This window comes from Scheffersomyces xylosifermentans (assembly GCF_036884685.1).
Source record: "Scheffersomyces xylosifermentans strain CBS 12540 chromosome Unknown RJT20scaffold_6, whole genome shotgun sequence".
Classification (NCBI taxonomy): Eukaryota; Fungi; Ascomycota; class Pichiomycetes; order Serinales; family Debaryomycetaceae; genus Scheffersomyces; species Scheffersomyces xylosifermentans.
Window position 1 is genome coordinate 1,265,392 of NW_027042944.1, and position 23,355 is coordinate 1,288,746.

The window sequence follows — 23,355 nt, forward strand, 5'->3', positions numbered from 1 at the left end:
TGGCCGAAATTTGTACACTTTTTGGAGATCAACAGCTTCTATTTGATGTAGTCTTATATGGTATATGAATTATAAAATGATATATAATTATGGTGACGGAAAACCCAGATCTCACTATTAACATATGCTGCAAACCTAATCTGATTATAGCGGCTGAGCGAAGCGAGAGATGCGCTTTTTTGAGTGGACTTTGAAGATGACTCACTAAGAGTTTAATTGTATATGTAGCAGTTAAAGAAGGTCAGGGTTTACGAGATATAATTCGTGTAGAGAATTCATAGGTTATATACTTTGTAGGAGTGAGTAGTACCCAGAATTTGACTACAAGCCGTCACAGAAAATATGGTTATTGCTGCCCACAGAAGAAAGCTTGGATTCAATGAAAGGTACTATTTGTGTAGAGGTAATGAGGGCTACTACACGAATTTCAACATTACAGTGACGTACCCACACAGAATTAGTGTAGAGTTGCTTTCTAATGCCTTGAAAGAATTGATAACCAAAAATTCGTGGTTAAGCCATAACTTTTTCAAATTGGACAATCAAGATGATACAGTAGCTAATGGACATAATTACGAAGTCAGATACGTTGATAAAATCAAGTTTGAAGACGTAGTTACCTTCAAAAATGTGGATGTCTTCGACGGAAATGTTTTGAGTGAAATCAATAACATTACATGTCCTATGAATGTCGAGTTGCCATTATGGCGAATTGTTGTTCTTGAAACTTCAAATGGAAAGCAATTCTTTTGTGGGGTTTTTGATCATTCCATCTTCGATGGAATGTCAGGTGCCCAATTCATGAAAGACTTAACAAAGGAATTGAATACGGCTACTGAAGTATATGATGAATATCTTTTTGACTACGAAAGAGATCAGCTCTTCTTACCAAAGCTCATTCTTCCAGCAGTGGACACATTGACAGATCTATTCAAACTCTCATTTATTGATATTGTTAAATACTATGCTAACAAGTATTTGCCAAATGTGATTCTAAATTTCTTCACAAAATTGAGAAATTTGGTTCTGCCTGACCCTATGAAACCTAACCTTGGCGTCAATCCAGTTTTTAAATGTGGCCTCATCACGAAGGATCTTCGGACAAACTATAGGGTATTAAACTTTTCTAATGAACAGATTGAGAAAGTCACTCAGTTCTGTAGATCCCAAGATTTGACTATCACACCATACTTTGACATTATTGCAGTTAAGTGTTTAGAAGAAACCGTTTACAAAGCAGTCGATCCAAGTACAGAGTTTTCTACTATCAACCTTGTTGCTGTCAACGGAAGAAGATATTATGATCACTTTGAAAACTTTCTTTATGGAGTCATGGTTTGCGGTGATCCAATACTCACACCACCACTAACTTCAGATCTCTTGTCGTACATGAAGTATTTTCATCGCACAATGATGGAGCGGATCAGAACTAAGTCTTCATTCAAATTGGTTGGACTCTACCGTTTCTATAATCTTTGGGATTTCTTTAAGCAAAAGTTGAACAAGGCAGATGGCCGGTTTACCATTACGATCTCTAATTTGGGAAAATTCGTTCAACCCAAGGGCCGTTTTGAAGTCGAAGAGATATACTTTGGACTGAACACGGCAATAACTTATCACTTCATTCTCAACATGAGTACATCAGAAAAGGGCGGATTGAATGTAGTCTTTGGATACTTACCAGAGTACGATAATTTGTATGTGAACGATAAGAAAGTATTGGACATTTTTTTCGAAAAATTCTATAATATGATCCTAGAATTCCCAACCCAGCAATAGTGCATAGCCCCAATAGTTTTAGATAGAAATGAAAACAAACATTACATCATTCAATATCCTCATCTCTCTCAACATTTTCGAAATCTCCTGCTTCAGTTTGCAACGACGAAACAAGCGAGTCTTTTATCGTGCTCGTATCCTTGCTCAACAAGCGCATTAATTCACGACTTCGCTTGATCGAATACTCTTCACATTTTTTGATCGTTCCACTGACATGAATGCAACGAATGAGCACATTGCTACTTTCTATTTTGTCCATAAGCGTCAATGCTGATATTACTGTTTGGAACGACAGCCTACCACATCGTATAATTCCCGTAGACGTCTTATTGCTGAAATATTTAATTGAGACCAGCAATCCCGCTGTTCCGGCGCCGAAGTCCCCGTAATTATCTTGTATAGTTCTTCGTATAGCCTGTATTAGAGTCTTTGGGCTGATAGACGCTGGTGAAGTTTGGTGTAGAGTGAGAAGCGCATTCAGATGCGATGTGCTGAAGCTAGAGAACTCAACAGAATCCGCAGTTGGCGGATAAATAATGTCAAATAAAATATATCTTTGTTTAAGTCTAACCATGCTAATATGCTAATATCTCTAATATTGTAATAATCCTAACAGAACTCCAACTACAGGTAAAGAATGAATAACTTCTGTTGCAAATTCTTTGTTTCTTTAACATTTTTGATGCCTTTATTATGATTGTTTTTTCTGCAGGATTTTAACTATAGGACTTTTTTGGATGCGAAAGGATGCGAAGGATGCAAAAAAAGATGAGCTTTTGTATGAAGTAATCTGGTGGTTTTTACATTCTTCAGTCTCTTCAGTCTTTAATGGTTCGCTACGTGATGCTGGACGATGTGTTGGTTGTTCACCTTTGTATAATACACTATATTACATCTCTATACAGTTAAAAACTTTTCCGTAATCATTCTGGCTAGCTGCGAGTTGCCATTTATGTTGTAGATCAACGTCAAATTATAAGCGGCGTCGATCAGTAGATCGTAAGCGCTGTCATCAGAAATGTTATCATGGTAGCTCAACACTTTATCGTAATGGAAGACAGCTAGAGAACTCAATCCCAACATATGGAAAAGTCTACCAAGGTTGTATTCAATTTCCTGTAATTCATAGACAGTGGCATTCTTCTCACGAAGGTCCCTATACTCCAAAATGTAGCTGATACCTTGCAATAGCTGAATATGTCTGTTTGTGCTCAATCTTTGCATTGATCTGTGTACGTGTGCCAAGCCTAGAACCAAGCAAATCATAGGATCTTTGTCATACTTCTTGTATGCTCGGTTGAGATACACTACTGACGAAACATAACTTCTACTGCCTCCCAAAAGATTGGCATACACATACAAGAGATCCGGATGCTCCTTTGAAAGAGTCGTACCCTTGAGATCACTTGTGATGGTAGCCATACCAGAAATCTTCTTGCCTTGTAATATGGAATCATGCGCCTTCAATTGACGCAAGAAAAATTTCTGGTGGTTATAGTTTGTGAAGGTTTCCCAAGACCTTATTCCCGAAGCAAAGCAACAAATGAAAAATTTATAAATGAAGGGCGAAAACTGGTTTGCAATTAGAAAATATCTCACGTAAGTGGTTACAGTGGTGCTAGATTCTTCCTTTTCTATACCAAAAGTCAATTTTAAAATCCTTAAAAGCGCTTCCTTCTGCTTATGTTGAACGAAAACACTAACGGACATCGCAACCTCTACTATTTCGTTGGCAGAATCCGTATTATGGTCAAACTTGGATAGGAATATTGCATATTGCACAAAAATTACAAACCATTCGTCGTAATTTAGCCCACGATATTCGGTTTTAGACGTGAGAAATTGTCTAGAATAATTGTCATCGTTCACAATACCTTCATACAAGTTGTACACTCTTGCCAACTTCTCATCAATTCCCATTTGTTTCTTTCTACGGTAAAGTACAATACCCTTGAATGTTCTATTCTTATCACGCGGAAAGAAACTTCTGACATTCATAAACATTTCGACCAATTGAGATGCCAATTGCATCCATGCGCTCACAGCGACTTCATCGCCTGTCTTTGTTGATTCCTCTAGTCTCTCCATACGACGATAAATCTCCAACACTCTTCTTTTGGCATGGTTTTCAATTTCCAATTTCTCTTGATCCGTCAACTTTGCTGACTTAGACCTTATCAATTTCTGGTTTTTGATCAATGACATATTATCTTCTTCACGTTTAATTTCTGATTTCTCTTCGCCGGACTCTTTACTGATATTACTTTGGTCGGACACTTCCAATAGTAATCTTCTTGATCTTGCATCATCACCTAAATGATACAATGCCTCAGCCAATGCAAGCTTATAGTCTAAGTTATCTGCATCACCATGAAGGAGGGTTTCATACGCCAGTTTAGCTTGTGCATAATCACCGACTTCTAAGAAGCATTTACCCAACAAATTTACCAACTCAGGGTTTTCGTTCAAGTCATCACTTTGAGAAGCTCTTGTTAAAAATGTCAATGCCTCCTCGTGATAGCCATGCTCTTCTAATGCTTTTCCAGCTTCAAAGAAGAGATCAGATATGTCTTCTTCCTCTTCCAATAGAAATTCAAAATGATGCATTGCTTCATCCCTTTGACCCAAACCTAATCTCAAATTACCAATTTTATATCTAATGTCAATTGGCAATTCATACTTAGCATCAAGCTTCTTTGACGGATCGGATATTTTCTCCAATATTTGAAATCTTCTCTTCGGGTCATATTCTGCATCATCATCTGTATCATCCCACCACGTTTCATTAGTACGATTCTGGATCCATCTGGACGCAATTTTGATCACTTTGATCCCCACTCTCCAAGAGTGCTGTTGTATATATAATTCCAAAAGGATGTTCAATTCGGGCCAGCCAAACTTAGGATATTTCAGCTTACTCTGGGCGTTTGGGGTGATGTTGCTATCCAAAATTCTCATATACAAATTGATGGCGTCATTCAATCTCTTCTGTTCTACGTAAACACTGGCCAAGTTCTTGATAATTGCTGCATCAGTAGGGTATGATTGACGAACTCTTTGGAAGCCCTCTAAAGCTCTTCCGAATTGCTTCTTTTCCTTGTACAAAATTGCTCTTTCAAGTACAAATCTGAAGTTCTTATTGGGATCTGAAGATATTGCTCGTGTGTAACAGTAAATAGCTTGGTCTATATGTCCCAATTCTGCACTAAGCTCTGCCACGTTTCCCCAGAAAGGACTATCCCATGGATGGATGTTTGCAGCCAATAACCAATAATTACAACAGTCGTTTAATTTACCTTGTTGCTTGTAGATTTCTCCCAATGTCTTATAAGCACTGAAGTTCTTGGGATCTTTTTTAATCACTTCAAGATATAAATTGAGAGCTACTTGGAAATCATTTCTAACAAAAGCTTCGTTAGCCTGAGACAAATTCAGCCGTACTTCTGGATCCAATTCTCTGTTTGTACTTCTCATCATTTTACGTTTCCAGTATGACTTCGATGCTGCAGTCTTTCTTCCTTTACTCTTCATTCTGAAGTTACCGGCGTGTCTTAATGCCTCTCTAAAGTCGTAATTTTCATCGTAATCATCTTCAACTGGCTCACCTTCTTCATCAAATTCGTCTTCTGATGAGGAGAAAAAAAGTTGACCATTATCAGATTCTTCTTCTTCACTGCCCTCATCATCCATATCAAAATCGTCTATCAATTGGTTAACTCTTTCATCGTCATCTACTTGCATCTCGTCCTCATCAGAAATGTCACCGTCGATTCTTGAGACTTTGTTTGCTTCATTTACCACTGCAGAACCCTCGCTTGTCTCAAACACATTCGCTGACATTTTGACCGACTTGGGAGTAGTATCGACCAGTCAATTGTAAATATCTTGTCTATTAAGAAAGGCTGCAATGTCTTATGTTTATACTATGGTATATTATAAGAGTGAAATCGATACTTTTCATGTGATATACATCACGTGCACATATTATCATATTTTATGTGTTTTATGTGCACACTCTTGTATTCACATATATTTGCATGTTAGCGGTTCCCCATATTTGAGAATTGCAGCTTTAGCTACTCCAAAGTACAGTCTCTAAGAATTACTTAGTAGTGGCCGTTACAGTATATAGAGATATGATGTAATGTTGTATGGATCCAAAAAAAACGTATCCTTTTCTATGCTATTCAAAATAGTTACTGTACGTTTGAAGGAAGTATGATTTTTTTTTTTAGAATATAAACTTTCATGGACAAAGAAATCAAACAGCATATGAACTACTATAACAATATACTCTATCGTACCTATTGTAGTGCATAGTGAATTTTGGGTATTCTAGATGATTTTACTTCTTTCTATACTACCATGTTATTCATCAAATCAACTGAATTAAATACCCGATCTTGTTCTCCCGTTTCTTCGGGCTCAGTCCCCTAAGTCACTGTTTCCTGCAAGTTTAACGGACTCCTCATTTCCACTGCCGCTTCGAACTCATACGCCTGTAATTATACCCCATCCAGATGATCCATGTGTTAAAAGCCGCATCACCACACCAATGTCTACTGTACGGTTTACCACATTTCTTTCCACTGCTAAGCCGTCCACTCTAGGCTCCTAAGCTAATACTAAAGTGCATCAGGATGGAAATAATTCTGCAAATAATTATATATTATATATTAATTCACATAATCCATCTTATATTATATACATTGTGTCCTATATTCTGCGTTATGTTCTATGTTATGTACATTATGTATATTATATACATTATATCATATATTATATACACCATATCCCATATTCCTTCGCATACTCCTTTCCATATTTCTTGCCATATTACCCACGAAACCATATTTTACCTATTATATACATTGTACATACATTATATACATTCTACATCAATCACATCCTTCGTTTCCTGCTATATTATCTATTACTTTATTAATTCCTCTATATACTTATTTGCTTATTTACTTCTTTACTTATTATTCCAACTCTCAATATTATATCGGTCCTGCTAATATTATCCTATCGATGCCCCATATTTTACGATGTGTACCCATCAACAATAATAAATGGTCATGTATGCTCCCCTCTCCCCATTCTTCTTTTTCTTAGTCCTCTCGCTATACGAACAGTCTTGTGATCATGTGACGCATAACTTACTCGGGCTTGTCGTGTCCTCACCATGACTCTTGCCTAAGATTCGAGAAACTCCAACTGGTTTGGTAAAAAGAAACTCCATTTAATTACCTGATTAAGCTTTGGTTGTGTTGCAGTTATTATTATTGTTGTTGTTAGTTCTTCACCAGACGTATAACAACTCTACACACCAGTGGCTCGAAATCCTATCGCCTGCGGTGAAAATATATAACGTATCGAATCCGCGCTTTTAGTTCGATTGAAATTTGTTTGATCGATCGCTTTCCTCTTCCAAAACGCCATTGTACCGCTGATACAATCGACCCCAGACTTTTTCCTTGAAAGTGAAATAGTAGTTTCCTCAGTGAAATCTCGTTCCCCAAGCAATAGTATCATAATAACTCCCACCATGGCCGACTTAAGGAAAGTGGCCATGTCCAACACCAACCTCAAAAGCATGACGAGTTCAGCCGTGAACTCGGGCGCTTCCACTCCTCGTATGGAGAAAAGCGACTCCGTCGTCAACTTGACCAAACCCTCATTGTACGGTATTTACAATGACGACTCGTTGCTCAACTTGAGCAAGGATATCAATGAATCTGATATTGAAATTAACATGATTAAGAGCGACAGCGTCTCGTCCACAAACTCGGAGTCAACGGCTACCTCAGAGAGCTCTGGACGCAGAGAATCCAAGTCAATGGCAAAATTGCCAATTTTCATCAAGATCCTCATCTTGTCGTCATCTGCATTTATTTATAATGAAATTACGAAGCATATTAACTACAATCATTTTGGAGGCAACCAGTTGGCTAACTTCCCATTGACCATAACCAATGTGTTTGTGTTCTCACTTCTTGAAAAATTGAAGTTGGGTCATTACGTGCCGATCCAAGGCGAGTTCATCGAAGTGGCTGACCTTGTATTTGCTTTGACGGTTCAGGGGTTAACCATGAGTTTGGTCCATCCAGTAATGGACTTGGTTTTGCCAAATAACTTCTCCAAGAGATTGTTATCATCAAACCCATACCCGCATGCATCCACCAGCTACTCTAACTTGTTCAATGACTTACTTCGTGCATCCATCACATTTTTGGGTATCAGTTATGCAATCAGAAAGATCGAATGGAGCTCGTTCTTACAAGTTTCGATCATCTGGTCGCTTATGAATCCAGGTTTATGGTTGTTATTGGACGGTACCCTTTCCGGTTTTGTTTCAAGTTTAGTGGTATCTGCGGGAGCGTGCGTGTTGGTTTATTTCGATAATTACGCGCTTGTCAACGAATACTTCAACCACGAGCAAGAGAACTCCATTGCCATTTGGTTGTGGGTCAGCAGTTTCTTCTTCTGTGGCTTGATCATTTTTGGAAAGATCGGCAGAGGATTATTTGGAAACTTTCAGTCTCTCAATCGTTAGTAGGGCCAAAACTTATATGCGTAGTAAGTAATAGAATAGATCAAATTCAAAAAGTGCTAACTAAACGCTACATTAAAATATACAAGCCGGCAACTCCTATAAGTAGTAATAACCCAGCTGAATACCTAGCAGTGAGACTCGTTCGTAATATTAGTGCATGAAATTCGAGTGTTGTCAAATAAATGGATTACAACCGAAAGCCCGCCCAAGTAAGCCTTATTCTCCGGGTTTAAGGAAAGATATGGATCAACGTAACTAGTTTCAATTGAGGGACCTTCAATGTTTCCATGTTTTCCTGCTAAGTCTCCAACCTCCTTAGTAGCAGGAGTTGTATTTGTCGTAGCTCCTCCATAGGATTCAAGTGATTTAATGTGCCCATACAGTCGCCGTTGGATGGAACGGGTCTTTCGTGTATATGATATGGGAAAGGGCCGCCAGCTTGCGGGAAACCGTCTAGTTTTACCGTGACTTTCACAAATCCTTTTGGAGTGGAAGTGAACTTGACAAAGCCTGTAATACAGTATTTGTCATTTGGGACAAAATGAGCTACATACTTGGCTCCTTGGGGAGAGTCATGGGAAATTAGTGCATCGGCACTGGCTGCACAAGAGAATATTGCGAAAGCTGGAAGAAGATACTTTAAAGAGACCATAGTTGTTGGACGCTATTTAATACTGGTTTGGGATTTTTAACTCTGTCTAATTCTTTTTTTGAGCAGTTTTTATAGTTTTATAGGAAATAGAGAGGAAACTTGTATGTGTATGGGATGAGATTGCTTCACCATTTGCAGATCGTTGCAGCCATGAGACTACTTTGTTGGATATTATACTGCAGGGCGGTGTACTCAGAGGCCAGCAGCTAATAAGCTTATTCCTTGAGCCTTTACAAATGAGACCCTGGTTGAAAGTCTAAATACATTTCCCTATCAGAACTTTTTCATTTCAAGTTTCTCCACTCTTTGTGCATGAAGATACACCAAACCTCTTAAATTTGCATCCATTATTACGACCCCATTGGTTTATGTTAGCAGGTGAATCGGCCTGCAGACTAAACAGACCAGCTGCTACCATATATTATTTTCTTAGCACACCTTCTTCCAAGACCCACAAGACAAGCAACCTTATTGAAGTCAACCCCTTTTACTCAATTTCATTCCTATGGACATTCTCAAATTGGATATGATATAATATTACTCCAGATGATTCTACCTCTACTTCATTTCACTTCTGTTGACTTCTGATGACTCATATTACTTCTCAATGTACCCCCCAATAACTCACTGACATATGCTGTACCCCTTTTGCACCCACCATATGCTCACTATAGAATATACTACTGAAAAGACTCACAAGTCAGACTCACTGAATAGACTCACTATATACACTTACAACAAACTACTAAACACACTTACCTAAACACACTTACCTAAACACACTTACTTAAACATACTGCTATACCATAAAACACACTCACTAAAAGGACTCTTGGGAGCACTCACTAAACACACTACTAAACGTACATACTAAACAGAGTACTTAAACACTCACTACACACACTAATTAAGCACTGCTACGCACATTTCTATAGAACATACTACTAGACACACATTAAAACATACTACAAAATATACTATAGAACACACTACTGAACACCCTACACACCCTACTAAACACACTTACTTAAAACACTTAGTTAATTACACTTACTTACTTAAACACAATTAGTTAAATACACTTACTTGAACACACTTCTCAACACACACTTCTCAACACACCCTACTAAACACCCTACTAAACACCCTACTAAACACCCTACTAAACACACTATAAAACATACTTACTAACAATACACTCATGTCCTACACACACACACTCTCTCTCTCACTTCCGCCTCCGCACGACCCCGGCTCTTTGTGTCACTTCTCATTTTTATCCAATTACTTAACAGAATTTAACCATTACAAAAGCAGCATCCATCAGAGTTATAATCTCTACTAGCACATACAGAAGCAACAATACACCATGTCGGGGGGTCCTGTTCCAGTTTGGAAGAAGTACACTACACAATCGACAGGAATCTGGGAGAAAGTCAGACAAATTCTTTCGTTGGTACCAAACAGATCGTCTGGTAACCCTATTGTCACTCTTTTCCGTGTTGAACCACCAGGAGAGAGAATCCAAGATGCCAAAAACTACAAAGACCCAATAACCTTGCCAGCAGGTGACATACAGGGAAACCCATACTATAAGAGAGACTACAGAAGAAACTATCCTCAAGTTCACGGATTCAACCAGACCAAGATCTCGGGTTTGTTACAATTGGGTTCTGCCAACAAGCCAAGAATCTCCATCGGTAACAAGGGTACTGAGGAGTTATCTGTTTACATTGACCCATCCAAGGAGGTCAGTTTGGCCACCACTTTGTCCAGCGTTCCTGCCGATGTCATCAAGGGTGAATTGTTGGGTAGTTCCGGAGAACCTATCGTAGCTCCATCATTGAACAAGTTCAACTGGACCATCTTGCAAGAACCAGAACACGGTATGTTCACTGACCAATACCCATGTCGTATTTTCACAAATAAGAAGACAGCTCCAGCTGCTGCTGCTCAGTAAAAAGGGTAAAGGACAATTGCCAGTCTGCTTTCCATATTTATTTACAAAAGTCTTCGACGAAACACAATGGGGCCTGAGCTTGAAGTCAAACATCATCACATTACATTAGTGGGACTTTGAGCTTCCATCACAGCATTCTTCATATATTAATCATATATACATTACATCAATTCGTTTTATATTTCTAGTTTGTAGTTTACATATATACATTATTCGACAACATGAGTTAGTAGATAGGTTTCTGGGTCTCTATCAGTTGCTAGTCTACTGATTTATCTATCTTTATACTCCTGAAAACGTAGGTCTGTAGCTGATTCTTGGGAAAATCCTGGTTAGACCGTAGGTTCCAAACCAGCTACTTAAATACTTTAACGCTTTAATCTTCTCCTTATCGTCTTCCATTATGGAGGTTTCTGCAAATTGACCTACCACCTCTAACGTCTCACAGGGATGAATTGACATCCACGTACTGTTCAAGAGTTCGTTGGTTTCAATTGTGAAAGTGTAATCTTTTTTATATTCTTCATTGTCTGGGCTCATTCCCAAAAGTTCATTATACTCATCCCATTGGTCCATATCTAGAAGTAGCTGGTCCATGTTATTATACATTCTGAAATGAAGTTTAGGAACCAGATAGAAGTCACTATACGATATAGTGAACTCTATTTTCAAGTATTTCCTATCTTCTTTTGCAGCAATTAATTCTATACAGCTATAACATATGCACTTCGTCGGTGTGACACTTTTGACATAATTATTTAAGACATTGATAGAACCATGCGTCGATGACGTAGTATTGATGTAGGTTAAATTGTCTAGTATTAAGTCATTGAAGTCAGTTATATACCTGTTGAATATTTCGTTTGTTAGTTGGTACATTGAGTATCCATTGGGATGGAGAGGGAGAGGAGGAGAAGAAGTTGACGAAGGAGAAGTGAAAGCGAGTGAAATAAAGTGATGAAATTAAAATTATTTGATATTGCACTTGCTTTAAAAATGTTTGATTTGAAATATCTCTGTAGTATTAAGAGATAGTTGATTTCAGAAAAATACATGACTTGTTAGTACTTAGCTTTCTTAGCATCCACAATAATGGTAGGGTGAAGGGAGGATAAGTCAATTTGTCAAAAAATCAATAGCTTTCTGGTAAAATTATATATGGGCTACAATTACTACAATTATGTTTCATAATTGGATACAGAGTATCCGTTATCGTTATTATTCCAAATCAAAATCAAACTAAATCTCTTCAAGTAAAGAGGAACAGAGAAATTTCCGGAGTCAGCGATGTGATGCAGAATAACTCGAACATTGACTGTTCTATTCACAGTGTAACATAGGACTCTAATGCCATCTCAGAATGCACTTGCCCCTGAGATGCGAAAGTGGCAATTCCCTTGCACTTTTACCTGATTAATGATTGATTCCAGACATCGTCATCGCGATCTCAAAGATAGTCCTTATGTTATAGCCGATTCAATTGGCTTCAATGCAAGCAAACTGTGATAATTATATATAAAAATAATGGTGGAAGCAAGAAGAATAGAAGAAATTCAATAATAATAGTGGTGTTCAGAAAGCATCCCGAAGCAAAATCACAAACCAATTTCCCAATTGTTCATAGAATAACCATTTCAGCTCCTGATGCTTAATGGAAGGCAAATATGTACATATTCAGTTGGATGAAGGATAGGCGTACCACTTGGATGAGGGAGTTCAACACATTCTCTCAGAGCACCTATTTAGCGTCACTTTCGCTCTCTTCTCCAGTTCCATTGGGAGTCGACTCGTTCAACAAGCTCGATTTGCCGTTGTATAATATTCCAGCGTTGCTGGCGCTGATAGAGTTTCTGTTGGACATTTCCTTAACCTTTTCAGCATTGGGATGCTTCATAGGTATACCGCCAGGAAGGCCCGATTTGAATCCGCCTCCAAGCTGTTTCTGCATTGCGTAATCTCCACTGTCGAAGTATTTCTTATCCTGGAATTTTGACGTCAAGATCTGCTGGGTGGTAGGCAACTTGCCGTACATTCTGTAGATCCTTAATTCCTGGGGAGACAACTTGGAGAGGTCTATATTCTGGGTGTTTTTTGGTGGACCCAAGGGGTCGTCTTCATGCAAGGACATTTGTTTTCGTCGATTGAGGTTGCTGCAAGTGGTTTAGAAGTACTTAAGTCACTTTGTTGCTAAGAATGAAAAGAAGAAACGTTTCATGGGGATCGGTGATGATGCTACAAATTTAGAGGAGTCAAAATCCATAGACAGTGCGGTCACGTGGAAAGAAAATGTGGGAGATTCATGGTAGCGCGGTGATTGAGACAGCCGTAGTACCTTACAGGAAGAGGGTGGAGATGGTGTTAATGGAGGAGAGATGGGAGAGGGAGAAGGTGGGTGGTGGGTAGGTTGGTCATGGTCGGGCAGTCATTAGGAAGTAGGATGTTCGTTGTTAGTTGTTAGTTGTTAGTTGGTGTTGTGAGCGGTATTTGTTTTGTGGTTTTAAAGTGTACTACAGTATATAATGTCTAAATACCCAATGTATAGTTCTCACTGTTTGTATTGTCCTCACTGTGTGTATAGTTCTGACTGTGTGTGTGTGTGTGGTATGTGGTACGATATTATGTATATGTATATAAGTATATGTATATGTACATATGTCTATGTCTATGTGTGTGTAGGTAGTCTCTGCATGTCTACTGCTACATATATATATATATATATATATATATAAATCATACACAGTATATACTCTCTATATAGTTATTAGGTAGTAGTGATTCTGACAGTAGGTTACAAGACTACAATTTCACTCATACTATTTGGTATGTATATTATGAGAGACTATTGTATATTATGATACTATCCCTGCGTAAGGTTGCATCATTGTCCCAAGTGTATTTAAATGCTATCTTGTATGAATTTCCTATTATATTACCATGCGCTCATTATGATTTTCTTTGCTTTTGCAATTGTGAACAATTGTTAATGACTTTCTATGTTTCTGAAAATGCTGCTGTATAGAGCTGGTACAATTATAGTAACAAGCAAGATCGTTATATCCACAAGATATACCACAAGCCCATAAAGCTCCAACGGGATTGGAAGCCATGCAAGAGGCAACTTCGTGATGTAGAGCTGAAATGGTACCTCGGCATTTTTCAGCAAGAATCTCTCGGGATTGTTGGTGTAGGCATTGAATTCGTAAGTGATCTCGAAGTAAAGGTCCAATCCAGTAATCTTGGAGCCATCTACACCAGTAAGATCTCGTGTTTTCAAAAATCTATGGGACAACAGAAATGAATACGGATAAGTAGCAGGCCAGCACAACTTCACGTTGAGCATATCGCTGGACTGGAAGACCAGATCATTGTAATTGTTGACCTTGATGAGCAAGATCTTTTTCGGGCTCGTAGTGGAATCGTAGTCTTTGATAAAGATTTTATTGGACACCTTGAATCCATTTCTTCTCGTGTCCACCGTCTCAATTGGGTAGTCGAAGAGTACCGAATGTGTGTTATTTAATCGTACAATATCACGATTCACGGCTAGTTCCTCGGAAAACGGTTCTGGGTGTTCATTGATATTGAAATAATATGGAATTTTCAACAAATACGTCTCTGTATTGCACAATCCTAACTGGATGAAAAAGACTAAATTCACCACAATTTGTGCAAATAGACTCACTCTCATCGCACTTTACCCGATCAATTATCCAGATACTCCTTAACTTATATCTTCCTATAATATTTACTCTTCTTTAAGTTGAAGCTCCTAGTGGATATTTCACGATGCAACACTATGGCTACATGCACTACCATATACTTAATGGTCTGCTTCTTGCTGTTGATGGAGATAGAGTATTTGGAATATAGAGATAAATGTTCGATTATGTTCAAATATGGTTAAATGTTGGATTAGTTGTGTCATTGAAGAGTTGAAGAGTTGAAGAGTTGATGGTTGAAATCGTCTAGAAAAGAGAAATGCTTGAAATCAGCTAAATGCTTGTCAGTATGCTACATGGACATAATAGTAATAACTTCATCACGTTAACTCATTAAATCTCTCTAAATCTCTAATCTCTAAACCCTTATGCTTCTAATTCTCTTTCTTCCTTCGGAAGTATCTAGCCTCTGATTCGATTATTGACTGCTTTCTTCTTCTCGCGTACAGCTCGGCCCGCTCCTTCTCCATGTCTTTCTCCTGTTGCTTCTCCATGCTAATAGCCACCTTCAACTTCAACTTCATCCGCGGGAAGAGAATGGCCGCTTCCTTCTTAATTGCAGCCATATCCTCTTCGAATTGGTCATTTATTGGATCGAGAACAAGGATATCAAGTAACTCTAAGTTGTTCTCGCCTCTCTCGATCGATCGTAAATATGCTTGGAAGTTTTGAAGATTCATCAACCATCCATGACATTTCAATCTCCTTAACCTTGGATGTGAGTTACCGTTGATGAATTTCTTGAATAATCGGAAAGACCACACTCTACCAAAGGCTCGTGGGTACAAAGTGGTCTGCTCGGAGAAATCACTTTGTGAAATATCGATCTCGATGGTCTCGACGCTTCCTAAACTGCCGTCGTCTTGATCAAGAAGAAAAACATTGAATCTCTCAGATAATACAAATGCATTTGAACGGATATAGTTCAAACCAAGAAGTTTCAACAGATTATTAACATTGAACTGCGATAATTGGAACGGAAATGCCCATGTACAATCGGACAATCGCAATTCCCTTAGGGTCAGAATATCAATTTTATCTTCTTTCTCCCAATTAAAATGGTACTTCGTAAGATTCAACTTGGTTAATCCCTTGAATCCGCTGACATGGTTCAAATGGAAGATTCTGGGGCTTGTGTTGGCCCCAGTATTTCTTACCAACTGATTTATATTCTTTGGATTCGAGGTTAAGAACTCGTCCTGAGACTCTACGTGATTTTGCTCGTAGTACAAGGTTAACTCATTGATATTAGTATTTGTTCTGTACTTCAACCAGTTGGACGAATTGCTGGTATTGATAAGCAAATGCTGCAAATTAGGCAATTTCTGCTCATTGATAAGCAAAGTGAAGATATCGATATGGAACTCACCGTATGAGTAACAATCGATAATTCTCACCTGCTTGATTGTTTGCCGAAATCTGGCAAAGAAGTTGTCGTTATTGTCTTTTTTGGTTTCTGCCAACAACGCTTGCCAAGTCGTTTTTATGCTTCTGAACACTTGATGTAACAAACCGCTGCGATATCGACTATTGACGCATGACAAGTTTATCACGTCGGTCCGCTCCAAATTCTGGAAAACAAGCAACTGGGTATCTACAGGTAAGCTCACGAAGTCGATAACATCGTCTTCGTGTTGTAATTTGTATTTCTTCTCACTAGGAGAGGAATCATCTTCATCAGCCATAACGGTTCTTTTCATCGAACCACCAACAGAATTCGCGTAACCAAACGAAAGAAAAAAGTTAGTGACAGGTTGTAGGATTAATAATCGACTAGATACTTCCTGGTATCGAGTGTTCGGTGGTGTTTAGTATAGTCAGTATTTAGTGGTGTAGTTCTTCCGTGCTAGTGGAAACAGATTATGAGATTTTTGTAGATGGGGTTGATGAAATTACTTGCGATCATATATCGTAATATTCGCAACGATGTGATAGATAACCTTGTCAATCAGATGCCGGTGATGTTGATTCTCAATCCCGAGATGTTTGAGCCGCCGTTCACCAATGCGTTTGACGAGTGTTTCAATGTCACGAACTCGTCGCTACTAGGAAACCGGTTCTCTGAGTTCGAGGTCGTCAACTACTTGCTAGTGGGGTTATCTATATTATTGGCTGGCTTCGACGTTATCTACAGCGTACTACGATTACTTCTAGCCGGGATTCTTCTTGGACTCACGGTGGGATTGACGCTTTTCTTCTTGATCTGGGTCTACGTCACCTATATCCGCCGCTGGAAGTTGGTGATCTTGTTCTTCAACGACAACGAATGCAGTGGAATATGGTGATCCACACTGTGCTATTCATGCTATGATGCATCTCCCTCGAAATTACCCGCCCTCAGCACCGTTCATGAAATGGGGCCTCACTCGAAAAAATGTCCACTACGAAACTGAAAAAGTCACTAACAAACAAATATATAAAGAAGAAGAAGACTGAGAGAGATGCCCCTGGAGATGGACTCTTCTGCACGTTTGGCAGTTGTAAATAGCTTATAGATGACATCGCAAAAACCTGCTAGTGGGACTGGAGCTTTTGCCGCGGTCGCCAGGCTTTTTGGCGGCTCGTTTTTCTTGTCGTTGGCAGTTTTCACGTTGACGATCTTGATATTACATAAGTATGACGTTGTTAACTACTTTCGAGAGTACACGATTATAGGAGCTTCTGGCCCGTCGCTGGCGCTGGTGGAGTCTTCTGGGAGGGTGTTTGACCCTGTAGAGTTCAATCCGGGCGATAGGTTCCATATCCATGACAATTTCAAGTATGGGTGGATCGTCACCATAGCATTTATCATTATCGCAAGCTTGCTTCTAAGCACAAAGTAAATTTATCATTCGCACATTACATTACATACATATGTACATGGGTTCCATGTACTCTATAACAATTAAATACAATAATATAACGCCGTAAGATCTACCTATACAAGCACAACAGGGCCCTGTAGAAGATGCATTCACCGATAATATTTTACGATCGCTTTCTTATTATAAGGCCACACTTGCCCCCAGCCCAAGACAACCAGTTTACGTACCCGATTTCGAACGAATGGTGGGGGGGCTGCACGGAAAAATAGAAATTTCACCAGATTCTTCATCTTTTCCATTAGGCGACGGCTTTGTATGCATTATCAGTACTTTGTAGATGTTCTTTGTATGTGAGGAGAGGAAGTTTCTTTTGTGGCATATCTCTACGTCAAACAATGAGCAACAGTATTGTCTCAACTTGGATCTTGTGATGGTGAACATGGCCTTAAAACGTGATACTACGCAATAAATAGCTGTAAATCGCCTAATTCCATTGCTTTAATTTACTGATCGATGAGCAAGTGCAGGGCTTATCGTATGCTGGTTCACCACCAATGTTAGCAACCGATAACTAAAAGATCCGATTGCGTCATTTCCTAATAAGTATTTAAGCAATCCACAATTATTCGACCGTAGATGCATCCCAGAAACGGCATTGTAAAATTGGGATTGGGATACGAAATTTTGTTTCTTTTGTTGCTTTGAAGTATTTTGCAGAAAAGTTCACTTATCTGGTAGTTGCAAGGGCATCTTATCGTATTATAAAAACTGGATACATTTCGCTAAATATTAATTCTTGTCTCGGGTGCTTAGTAGCTTGTAAATTTGCAATCTTGTAAAGCAACCAAAATGACGGGTTTTGTAAGAAGTTACGACGAGGACCTTGCTGTGCCGCAGACAAACGATCTCGAAAAGGCTTCGCTCGACTTCGAGGCTACTTCCAAGGAAAACGAATACGATTCCTCCGAATATGATAACGCTGAATTGTTCCTTCAGAAGGAAGTTGAGGAAGAAGCTCACCACGATATCAACTACAGAAATTGCTCATGGCAAAAAACCGCAGGTTTGCTCTTTAGTGAGTATATCTGTTTAGCTATTATGTCATTCCCTTGGAGTTATTCCGTCTTGGGTCTTGGTTTGGGTTTAATTGTCACAGTGATTGTTGCTTTATTGGTTCTTTACACTGGATTAATTATTTCCGACTATTGTGCAGCCTACCCACACTTGACTAATGTCTGTGATATTGGTCAACACCTTTTCTGGGGCAAAAGATGGGTCTGGTACCTTACTGCCATCTGCTTCTTGTTAAATAACACTTTAATTCAATCCTTGCACGTCTTGGTTGGAGCTAAGTATTTCAACACTATCAGTGACAACAAGACGATCTGTTCCATTGTCTTTGGTGTCATTTCAGCTATTATTTGCTTCTTGTTTTCTTTGCCAAGAACCTTTTCCCATATGTCTTCGGTTGGTTATTTCTCTGCAGCAACAATGTTTATCGCAGTTGTTCTTTCCATGATCTTTGCTGGTATTCAGAACCATCCAAATGGTTGGAAGGAAGCCACCGATTTACCTATTCACTACACTGCTTGGCCAGAAAAGGGTACCACATATGTTAGCATTATGTCTGCGGTGTTGAACATCGTTTATACATTCGTTGGTCAAATTACTTACCCTTCTTTCATTTCTCAAATGAAACAACCAAAGGAGTTCAAAAAGGCTTTATGGGCTGTCACCATTTGTGAGTTGATTGTTTTTGCTTTAGCTGGCTCGATCGTTTATGTTTACGTTGGAAACAACTACATTACCGCTCCAGCCTTCGGCTCCTTGAGTGGTAACTACAAGAAGATTGCATTCAGTTTTGCTCTTCCAACTATCATCTTCTTAGGTGCTTTGTACAGTAATGTGTCGTCCCAATTCTTATTCCAAGAAATTTTCTCCAAGGAATCTGTTCACAGAAACCAGCACACTGTCAAAGGATGGTTGGTTTGGGGTGGTTTGAATGCCATTCTCTGGGTATTTGCTTTTGTCATTGCCGAGGTTATTCCATTTTTCCTGGATCTTTTATCTTTGATGTCTTCCTTATTTGATTGCTCCTTCGGATTCTTCTTCTGGGCTAGAGCATTCTTCAAGTTAAAGAAGTTGCACTACAAGAAAACCGAAAAGGTTGACCTCACTACTTGGGAAGTATTCTCGAGATCATCTTTCCTCACCAAAGTGGAATTCATTTTGAACTACATTATTGTTATAATTGGTTTCTATATATTGGGTCCAGGTTTGTATGCGACCATCCAAAGTATCGTATGGTCATACCAGGACAGTTTGTATGGAAAACCTTTCTCTTGTGCCAGCAATGGTTTATAATAGAGTGTATTAGAACCTAATATTCAGACGTTCCTTTATTTATAATTTTCAATTTAATATAGCTTGCTATTAATAGTTTAATAAATTTGCACCCATTTCGAGCTGCATATTTTCATGGCTTATGGTTATGGGATTTCGATTTCATCATGACTACGTAAGTACTTCCTGGAATGGAGGAAATTTGTATACAATCGTTTGAATCCTTCGATCTTGAAGCTAGAGTTGTGAAATTTTCATAAATGTGGTCAAGAGTGAAGATAATACTGTTCTTTATTTATGAAGATCTGCTAAATTGTTACTTTAACCAGGATGGAGAGTACTTATTTGTATATTTTATAATCTAATACAATCTAAATGGTGGCGTCATTAGTATCCCAAATGATGGTCACTGGTCCATCATTGACTAATGCGACATCCATCATGGCACCAAATTCGCCATCTTTCACTTTGGAGACGTCACCCAATCCCTCTCTCAATTGCTCTACGAGATTTTCGTACAACACAGATGCACTTACCACTCCGGCTGCTTTGTGGAAGTCGGGCTTCGTGCCCTTCTTGATCGTTCCGTACAACGTGAACTGACTCACGGCCAATATCTCTCCTTCTATGTCCACTATGGACTTTGCCCATGGTTTACCGTGCCATTTGGTCTTGGTCTTTGGAGGGTGGGACAAGTCTTCAAAAACTCGAAGACTGAGAATTTTCCTCGACAACCTAGCGACGTCTTCCTCTGTGTCTGCGGTGGATACGCCAACTAAGATCATTAGCCCCTTTCCGATTCTGCAATGGAGTTAATAACTGAAGATACTCAATAACGACCCACGCCCTGCGCTCTCTTACTTACGAAGAAATCACTTTATCATCGACGGTGACTGAAGCCAGCTTCACTTTCTGGATGACCACTCTCATTGCTATCACTACTATGTACTCTAATCTTAGTTATCCTTCACTTTTGGTATTCCTATTTCGAAATGTCTAGATTTCACGGTTAATTTTCAGGGCCAATTTTCACCAAACGTTCTTTTGACTCACAATTTTTTGTGAACGAGCATTTTTTGACGGTGCGTTCTGGCACAAGACCACTAAATGTAAAGAGATGAAGACTGTACTAAGGCGAGGACCCACATTGAACAGTGTAATCTACAAAGGAAGATGCTACAATTACAACTCATTAAACAATAAAAATAATTTGTACTTTTTTAATGTAAATATGTAAATAGTTACTCCCAAAAGACGTTACAACCGACTATGACTATATTCGCTGTAATCATCTGTTCAACGATCATCACTCAAAATGAACAGACAGAAATACTTGATTCCAGCAAATATCTCCATACCAACCGGTTCGATGTACTTTCCTGGAAGCAAGAAACCGTGACTACCACTATCTCTTAATTTTAATTGATAAGCCCAGTAGGCTCTGTTGTGATACATATAGTCCAAACCGTTACCAGCACCCAAATCTGGTAAGAGATCCACATCCTTGTCGATACAAGCAGGTAAAACACTGTAGGTCTTTCCTGATTGCATTCTGATGGCCTTTGAAATACCGTAAGCTAATTCAATCAAGTTTTCTTCGTCTCTAGGCATTTCGCTACAAGAGTAGGCATAAGGGTATAAGACTTCTTCGGCATAAGAGTGTAAGTCAATGTAACCCCAAATTTTGTGGTCGTTGTTTGTTGCATTCAAGTATTGTTCCCATATTTGTGTCTCAATAGCTTCAAACGGAACTTCTCCGCTATATTCTTCACCACATGCCCAGTCAGAGGACTTAGTCCAGTGGAAATCGAAAGAGTGGTCGATATCAATTCCAAAACATCTAGGGAAGATGGTTTCTTGTCTGTTCTTTCTCCATAATCTGTCAGTAGTCCAAGTGTATTCATAACCATCTGGGTTTGAAACAGGAATGAACAAGAAGTCCAATTCCTTTAAGATTTTGGAATTTGGGTTCTCCACATAAAGTTGCAACAATTCATAAATAGTGAATAACACGGAGGAGACCGAGATCCATTCTCTGGCATGAACTCCACCGGTTACTACAATTGTCTTTCTGTCTCCATGTTCGTCGTTGTTTGGTACATGGAAGTGAACGACTTTGTAAGATCTGTGTTCGTATGTGTGACCTATATCCTCCAAAGTGATAATATTAGGGTATGTTTGTTGGAGAATTTCCAACCAAGCATCAATGGTCTCCAAAGGTCTGTATTCCTTGAAGAAAAGCTCGGACAAAGCGTTGAGCTTAGTAGCCTCCACCACTTCCTCGGTTGCCTTGTATTGGTAACTCTTCTTCGAGCTGTAGAGTTTCTTTTGAGATGGTTTCTCGTAGTTTTCTGGGTATGTTTCGAATACTTTCTGAGCCAAGTCGTCGATAATTATGGTATAGTTCAAGCTAGGGAACGAGTCAACCAATTTCACGAGGTTTTGTTCGTTTATTTGCAAATCTACGTATTGCTTGATGTTGTTATTACTCCACCTCTTAAATACCACCTTTTCACCAGAGTCTTCGGAGCTATATCTCGTTGAAAACAAGTACTTCTTCAAATCTCTGCTTTTCGAGTAGTCCACCCTTATCACCACCTCGTTCTGATATTGCTGGACGTTTATTGGCCATTCATTTTCGTCTACTGTCGAGTAGTGGTGGACTTGTTCTTGTCCAAAGGGCATCCATTTCTCGAGAACCAGCGAGTCGAAGGGAAGCGGAATTTGCAAGCCTACGGCAGTCCGCAGCAAAAGTAACGCTGGAAGTATCCAGTTTTTCATCACAGTGTACATTATATAGTCAAACCACAGTGATAACTAAAGAAACCGCTGTCTAAACCCAACTTACTGCCTTTTTCTTTATTGGTTATTAGTGGTAGTCTCTCCTCTTCCACCTAGGGGCTGGTATCCTGTATATGGCGGGAGGTACTATCTTGTTTTCCTGTATGGAAGAGGGAATCCTGCGTTTAGTGCAACCAAGAGGAAATACAAGGTGACATTGCTTTTCATGGCCAGAAATTGGAATGAGCTCATAATTGATCATCATGTTCCCATAGCGATCCCCTCTCAAGCCATGGTTTCAAATTGAGAAAGGGTTGCCATTTATCCCTTTTTCGTGCAATGGCTGTTTTCTTCGAGGTACGTGTCCTGTATATAACCGCACATCTCAGCGAATACAAATTTCATAGAGAACAAGTTTTGTACTGCAGGGGAAGTTTTTTGGTCAGAGGTTCTCCCTGGTTGGGGTACGACTGATTGCTTAGCCTCAGTAGGAGCGGCATGCGTCATTAATTTCTTTGCTTGATTGTTTCGTAATTAATGCGACTTTCAAGCGGAGTCGGTCGTCGTATGTGTGTAGTGTGTAGTGAGAGAGTACAGTACAGTGAGAGAGTACAGTACGGTGAGTACAGTGAGTACAGTGTTTCCATATATTATTCAAACTAGGGCCAGAATTGATTGATATTAAACCCCAATAAAGTTCAAAGAACCATTTCAAGAAAATTAGTATTGAGAGCAACATGGTGTAAGTTTGAATTATT

General features: G+C 39.1%; 14 protein-coding genes across 14 annotated transcripts; 5 read left to right on the forward strand and 9 right to left on the reverse strand. All coding sequences in view use genetic code 12, as the record gives it.

The window, feature by feature from the left end:
- Position 1: 1 nt before the first annotated feature.
- RJT20DRAFT_55377 (alcohol O-acetyltransferase) lies at positions 2-1,802 on the forward strand. Its single transcript, XM_064920660.1, has one exon. The coding sequence runs from the start codon at positions 343-345 to the stop codon at positions 1,777-1,779; it is 1,437 nt and encodes a 478-aa protein (XP_064773281.1). The 5' UTR covers positions 2-342; the 3' UTR covers positions 1,780-1,802.
- Positions 1,803-2,500, reverse strand: RJT20DRAFT_55376 (RNA-binding protein). Its single transcript, XM_064920659.1, has one exon. The coding sequence runs from the start codon at positions 2,351-2,353 to the stop codon at positions 1,826-1,828; it is 528 nt and encodes a 175-aa protein (XP_064773282.1). The 5' UTR covers positions 2,354-2,500; the 3' UTR covers positions 1,803-1,825.
- Positions 2,501-2,505: 5 nt separating this feature from the next.
- TFC4 (transcription factor TFIIIC subunit) lies at positions 2,506-5,668 on the reverse strand. The gene has a single exon (XM_064917618.1). The coding sequence runs from the start codon at positions 5,617-5,619 to the stop codon at positions 2,677-2,679; it is 2,943 nt and encodes a 980-aa protein (XP_064773283.1). The 5' UTR covers positions 5,620-5,668; the 3' UTR covers positions 2,506-2,676.
- Positions 5,669-7,378: 1,710 nt separating this feature from the next.
- RJT20DRAFT_146285 (uncharacterized protein) lies at positions 7,379-8,338 on the forward strand (the record flags this gene model as incomplete). Its single annotated transcript, XM_064918852.1, has 1 exon — positions 7,379-8,338. The coding sequence occupies one exon, from the start codon at positions 7,379-7,381 to the stop codon at positions 8,336-8,338; it is 960 nt and encodes a 319-aa protein (XP_064773284.1).
- A 149-nt stretch (positions 8,339-8,487) lies between these two features.
- RJT20DRAFT_55429 (uncharacterized protein) lies at positions 8,488-9,174 on the reverse strand. Its single transcript, XM_064920662.1, has one exon. It carries the CDS (start codon positions 8,988-8,990, stop codon positions 8,637-8,639), a length of 354 nt encoding a protein of 117 aa, XP_064773285.1. The 5' UTR covers positions 8,991-9,174; the 3' UTR covers positions 8,488-8,636.
- Positions 9,175-10,315: 1,141 nt separating this feature from the next.
- Positions 10,316-11,118, forward strand: NUO2 (Nuo2p). The gene has a single exon (XM_064917619.1). The coding sequence runs from the start codon at positions 10,360-10,362 to the stop codon at positions 10,948-10,950; it is 591 nt and encodes a 196-aa protein (XP_064773286.1). The 5' UTR covers positions 10,316-10,359; the 3' UTR covers positions 10,951-11,118.
- On the reverse strand, positions 11,119-12,132 carry RJT20DRAFT_129922 (uncharacterized protein). The gene has a single exon (XM_064917620.1). It carries the CDS (start codon positions 11,827-11,829, stop codon positions 11,233-11,235), a length of 597 nt encoding a protein of 198 aa, XP_064773287.1. The 5' UTR covers positions 11,830-12,132; the 3' UTR covers positions 11,119-11,232.
- Positions 12,133-12,258: 126 nt separating this feature from the next.
- RJT20DRAFT_55433 (phosphatase regulator) lies at positions 12,259-13,513 on the reverse strand. The gene has a single exon (XM_064920663.1). It carries the CDS (start codon positions 13,076-13,078, stop codon positions 12,689-12,691), a length of 390 nt encoding a protein of 129 aa, XP_064773288.1. The 5' UTR covers positions 13,079-13,513; the 3' UTR covers positions 12,259-12,688.
- Positions 13,514-13,677: 164 nt separating this feature from the next.
- RJT20DRAFT_55459 (uncharacterized protein) lies at positions 13,678-14,946 on the reverse strand. The gene has a single exon (XM_064920665.1). The coding sequence runs from the start codon at positions 14,636-14,638 to the stop codon at positions 13,931-13,933; it is 708 nt and encodes a 235-aa protein (XP_064773289.1). The 5' UTR covers positions 14,639-14,946; the 3' UTR covers positions 13,678-13,930.
- A 1-nt stretch (position 14,947) lies between these two features.
- Positions 14,948-16,766, reverse strand: RJT20DRAFT_55458 (uncharacterized protein). Its single transcript, XM_064920664.1, has one exon. The coding sequence runs from the start codon at positions 16,367-16,369 to the stop codon at positions 15,044-15,046; it is 1,326 nt and encodes a 441-aa protein (XP_064773290.1). The 5' UTR covers positions 16,370-16,766; the 3' UTR covers positions 14,948-15,043.
- Positions 16,622-16,954, forward strand: RJT20DRAFT_1049 (uncharacterized protein; the record flags this gene model as incomplete). The annotated part of the gene is made up of 1 exon (XM_064915712.1): positions 16,622-16,954. The coding sequence occupies one exon, from the start codon at positions 16,622-16,624 to the stop codon at positions 16,952-16,954; it is 333 nt and encodes a 110-aa protein (XP_064773291.1).
- A 1,164-nt stretch (positions 16,955-18,118) lies between these two features.
- Positions 18,119-20,012, forward strand: RJT20DRAFT_55462 (uncharacterized protein). The gene has a single exon (XM_064920666.1). The coding sequence runs from the start codon at positions 18,323-18,325 to the stop codon at positions 19,835-19,837; it is 1,515 nt and encodes a 504-aa protein (XP_064773292.1). The 5' UTR covers positions 18,119-18,322; the 3' UTR covers positions 19,838-20,012.
- On the reverse strand, positions 20,013-20,832 carry RJT20DRAFT_55467 (D-aminoacyl-tRNA deacylase). The gene is made up of 2 exons (XM_064920667.1): positions 20,682-20,832; positions 20,013-20,617 (listed from the first exon to the last, which is right to left on the reverse strand). Exons 1-2 carry the CDS (start codon positions 20,744-20,746, stop codon positions 20,188-20,190), a joined length of 495 nt encoding a protein of 164 aa, XP_064773293.1. The 5' UTR covers positions 20,747-20,832; the 3' UTR covers positions 20,013-20,187.
- A 176-nt stretch (positions 20,833-21,008) lies between these two features.
- ECM14 (putative metallocarboxypeptidase) lies at positions 21,009-22,845 on the reverse strand. The gene has a single exon (XM_064920668.1). It carries the CDS (start codon positions 22,607-22,609, stop codon positions 21,113-21,115), a length of 1,497 nt encoding a protein of 498 aa, XP_064773294.1. The 5' UTR covers positions 22,610-22,845; the 3' UTR covers positions 21,009-21,112.
- Positions 22,846-23,355: the final 510 nt, after the last annotated feature.